Source organism: Pinus tabuliformis, chromosome 7 (genome assembly GCF_031772625.1).
Source record: "Pinus tabuliformis cultivar Carrire ecotype Pingquan chromosome 7, CPIR1, whole genome shotgun sequence".
In the NCBI taxonomy this organism is placed as follows: Eukaryota; Viridiplantae; Streptophyta; class Pinopsida; order Pinales; family Pinaceae; genus Pinus; species Pinus tabuliformis.
In genome coordinates, this window is record NC_142293.1 from 146773985 (window position 1) to 146779267 (window position 5283).

The following is a 5283-nucleotide window of genomic DNA, read 5'->3' on the forward strand; positions in this document are numbered from 1 at the left end:
AGAGATAACCATATACACAAAGATGCAGCGGAAATAATACTTCATTTCATTAATGGAAAATACTGACATATGCTTACAAACAGAAATGGCAATAAACTAGCTAGGGCGATGGTAGCTTATCTCTGAGAAGAGATGTGATGGCTACATGCCTCTGAACTGTATTACAATGAGGCTCGAAGGCCTATTTATTGTTGAGAAACAATGGAAAACCCTTCACATACCGAAACCTAACCCTAGAAGATGAAACGCCAAATTGTGGGCCCCGTTTGGGTAAATTGGTACATCAATTTCCCGGGGTCGTAACTTTGGCATACGATCTCCGTTTGACGCGTACGATAGCTCGTTAGAAAGATCTATCCGAGTACTACCACTTTGGGAGGCAACATAGGCTCGGTCGCCCCAGAATTCCAAAAAAACGTCGTTTAGGGCCTCAAAACGGCTCCGGAAGTTCAGGACCCGAAAAACTGCTAAAAATAGTAAACTGTGCTACAATTAAGGAAACTGAAAATGCTGAGAAAGACAATGGTGGGGGTCCAGGTGGACCTGGCAGGTGGCCACCAATATCCACCTGGATCACTGAAATTTTACTTCCAAGCTTTTCTTATCTTGAATGGAATTTTGCTTAACATGTAAGCCGTTTGCATTTGTATAATTACCTTTTTCAATTAAATGGAATTATATACTTTCTTAAAGCTTTCTGATTTTCAGAGCGAAAAAAGCTGAATTATATTATATAAGATATATAATGGGCAAAAAATACATCATGTAAGCTTGAGAAAGCTGGTCCATTCTGTACAGAATTACCAAAATAGTATGGAGAAACATAGAGTTCCAACAAAAGGACATTATAGCCTATCCAAATAGTTAAACAGTAGTTGCAAAGTGTAGATATCACAGCTTCAGAATGGAAAATAGAAACCAATGACCAACAGCTATTACCATATGTGACATTTTGCCACTGGCGGTTATCAGTGGTGAAAAACATAAACACAAAATTTTTTAGAAGACTGGAAGATATACAAAACAGAATGGACATACTTGGGATCTATGTTACCAGAAACGAGAAACGGGAAATGAGACGAGAAACACAATTTTGAGGTTTCGCATTCAAGAAACGAGGAGAGAGAAAAAACATTAAAATTTCTTTAAAAACTCATTTACTAAAATACCAAGTATTCCAAACCCATCCTTCTTCCTAGCAATTATATTATGTTAACAAAAATTCAACAATAAACTATTGGCTTTAGCATGCAACAAAACAAAACAAAACACCAACAACAAATTAACAATTTAATGAAAGTAACTAAATACCTAGAAATGTCATCTTCCCTTTTAAGTATATGTTGAGTGGGGATTGCTCTCTGTTGGGAACCATAGATTTGTGTATATAGGTGGACAGATGGGGAAAGATCTGTGATCAGCTTGTACAGAGGATTGCTGGTTATAATAAGAAGTAAAAATCCTGGTTATAGAATGACCATCTGATTCATTCCAGAAAATTGTTGGGGGTTAAATTATTCGTCTTCTTCCATTCAGAGACATACTATTAGACCGTCAACAATTTTATTCAATAATTATCTAACATAATTAATAGCGCCCAACTAAGATTTTGTCATTAGATAGACATTACAGATTTGCAGGTTTCACAGTTTCAATTCATGATCTATACAGAGCGAAACTAAAGATATTAAACTTTTGACATTAAAAATAAAAACCAAATCATTACTTCAATCATTGAAAAATTATTCATCCTAAATTGTTCCTCTAAGCTGCGCAACTGGAAAATGAAACTAGTTGTCTTTCTGCATGCCGTGCATTTTGCGCAATGCTTTTTTGGGACGAGAGTTAACCGGAGTTTCTAAGATGTAACCGAGGACAAACCGGTGATGACTAAACCTGGTGGCATAACACTGTTGTAAGAAAAATTGATCCATTTCAGAACGACGTTGGGAACGGCGTTTTCCGTACCGTCTCGTTTCTAATGCGTTTTTTTGAAAAAAAAGGTGGTTGTCGTCTCGTTTTTGGTAACATAGCCTGGGATCAGCGATGGAAATTGAACCTAAATACCAGGGAAGGAAAATTCCTGGATGAAGAAAATTTTTCCATCCAATTTTACCTCCATGTTCCATATACCTGGAGAAGATAGAAGTCCTTTCTTGAATAATGAGTCAGCTTGCTGGTTCTGAGCCCTGTAGATGTGTTGTATAGAGAAACCTACCATCTTCCTCCAAAGATACATGATTCTGTCCATCCAGCCAATAAGATGTGGCTTGTTGATATGGTTCTTACCTATTACATAATCGACAATGATTTTGGAGTCTCTGCATATCAGAAGGGCATGAATGTTGAGAAAATGACAGATAGAGAGCAAACCCGCCAGTGCCATAACCTCAGCTTTGCAATTGGTACCCCTTCCCCCATTCCAATTGGTACCCCTTCCCCATTCCAGGAAATCCTATATTGTAAGTTTTCCTCCATAATTATATGAATCCCACAGCCGCAGAGACCGTTTTGAGCTTTCTGATTACGAATATATCGTTCTTTGTAAATTTTGTAAAATCATTCTCCCAATTTCACGTATGACCCTGAATTGACATATAAAAGTTATTCCGTTTAGAATGAAACCTGCCATTTTCAAATGCTTTGTTGGATCATTATTTTATTTTTTTAAATGTTAGACATACGTATTTGTTTACTGATATTTGGGCATGGTCTCTGGAATCTGGATCATTGTACACTATTATTGGATGCAGCCTAGGAGGACTCACAGCATTGATAACGGCAGCCGACTGTCCAGAATTTGTTTCAGGAGTCGCAATCTTAAATAGTGCGGGACAGTTTCGCAATCCTGAAGAACAATCTAAAAATGTCGTGGAAGAGACGGCCATACAAAGGTTTATAATAAATCCATTGAAGAATTGGGTTCAACGTGTTGTACTTGCATTTGCATTTTGGCAAGCAAAACAGCCATCCCGTGTTCAGTCTGTGCTAAGAAATGTACACTATGATCCAGATTCCATAACCTTCTTCTAAGTTTGATTACCAGTTCATTTTGAAATAACGGTACATTGATTGTCTTTTGAGTGAATTTGGTTTTGAAACGATCAAGATGAGAAGCAAAAAGAGTTACCCTTGCTGTGCAGGTATATTCAGATTCAACCAACGTAGATGACTATCTCATTGAATCAATTATAAGACCAACTGGTGACCCAAATGCAGGAGAAGTTTACTACAGGTTTGAACCGGAATGCCTTTTGTGGTTCTGAAGTACTTGTAATATGTTATTGAGCATCTATTGATCTCATTAAGCTAGAAAGAATTAGCATTTTAGTTCTTCATCTGTTTGATGGTTTTCTACTTGTTAATGCCAGGCATTGGGTTTCCTTGGAAATTAATATTCTAGTGTAGATGTTCAATAAGATACGTGCTCCATATGTATATTATTCCTTTAAGAGCTTTCCCTCCCTTTATGCAAGCTAAAATTTAAATTTTCTGCTGTTATCACAGTTCTTTCTACATGTTTTTAAGCTCAGATATGGAAGTCTATGTTACATGAATCTGCACTAGTTCCTAACCTAGTTTTTCCTTCTCTTTCATGATCTCATTTGTGTTTGGAATAGGATGAGGTTAAAGGATTTTGAATTCACTGTTACTCTGAAGGTGGACTATAGATGGCTTGCCCCTCTTGTTCTCTAAAAACACGTATAATTACATTCCTGAGTTGTCTACAAAAGGTTATGGTGGATTCACACTGGATTTTTTCTGTAAATGTTGATATTGTTTCTAATACTCTCCTAAAGGCCTTCCAAAAATCTGTGGCCAATTACTGCAACATTCCTACCATGGTTGAGATCTGATTAACTAGGCCCTAGGGCATTAAGATTCTTCAAAACATGTTGTCAAGGCTAGACTTCCACGCAGCTACCTGAAATAAGAATTAGAGTAATACTCTTTTTCTTGCCATCACTAGAAAACATACTTTCCAATCACTATCAGAATGTGAATAGGCATGGGATTGGAATATGAACTTCCAATACTTGCCATGAACTCAGTTGAAACAGGTTATCCTTGCACTAGATATGATAACCCATATTTCTTTTGCCATAAATTCTAGATTGTAATCGTGCTCCCCTCTTGGGTCATGACTACCTTTTCTGGATCCCTTGTTCGTGGTTAGCCACACTCATCACTCTGAATGATTTCATTTCATTTCATTGATGATCAACTCTGTTTACTCATGGTGTTTGGTCGTGAATACAGTAGGGAGGATTAGAAAAGCAATGAAATAAAATTTTAAAAACTCTCTTTCAAGATGTATATCCTATTAGTTATTCTCATAATATACTTCATGATGGTATTTTTTTTCTACTTTATTGCAGGTTGATAACACAATTTATGTTCAGTCCATCAAAAGTTACATTAAATGACATTTTAGAGAAACTTTCGTGCCCACTTCTTCTGCTATGGGGAGATTTGGATCCTTGGGTGGGCCCAAGCAAAGCTGAAAAGATCAAGGAGATTTATCCTAATTCTTCTCTCGTACATTTCCAAGCAGGGCATTGCCCTCATGATGAGGTTCCAGATCTTGTTAATGAAGCCTTGTTAAACTGGGCACTGCCTCTCAGTTCTCCAATTTCATCTCAGGCAATATAATGGACTTCATTTTGACCCCATAGTCCTCAATATTGTACCATGTATTCCAATTCCAAAAAAGAAAAAAAAATTCTGGAGATTGTAAACAGGAAAAAAGATTCATCAAGTTGTATTACTAGTCGGAGCTAGGCGGGCTGCTATCAGTATACTTTGAGTTTCTCTTAATATATCATACCATGAGTATGCCACTTCTGTTTCCATGCTAAAGGACAAGAATATCCTACATATCAAAACCGTTTTCTTTTCTGTATTTGGAATATTGACAAACAGCTTGTGAATTCACTTTAAAAACTTGTAAATTTCACTCGTCTGCAGAAAAGCTAGAATATGTCAGAATTTGACAGTCTGAAAATTTATCAACGAAATAGAAGATAGTTGTAGGTCAGTTTTTGTCGATATATTTGTCAAGTAGCAGAATTTTATTAAGGAATCCTTAGCAATCTTTATTATTTCTTTTAACAATTTTGATTACCAATCCTTCCTTGGCAATTTATCATTTTAATTCATATTTTGAATACTTATTGTGATGGTTACAAACATATTTTAGGAAGTGCATTCCTGAATTGGAAATGAGTTGGAAACATATTTGGCTCAAGAAAAATTTGGAAATTGTTACTGCTCCGTTTAGCA

The 5283-nt window shown here is 36.4% G+C and overlaps 1 protein-coding gene across 1 annotated transcript; it reads left to right on the forward strand.

Moving 5' to 3' along the window:
* Window positions 1-2263: 2263 nt before the first annotated feature.
* On the forward strand, window positions 2264-4860 carry LOC149246267 (pheophytinase, chloroplastic-like). The gene is made up of 4 exons (XM_089440276.1): window positions 2264-2462; window positions 2633-2997; window positions 3144-3235; window positions 4380-4860. Exons 1-4 carry the CDS (start codon window positions 2264-2266, stop codon window positions 4651-4653), a joined length of 930 nt encoding a protein of 309 aa, XP_089296402.1. The 3' UTR covers window positions 4654-4860.
* Window positions 4861-5283: the final 423 nt, after the last annotated feature.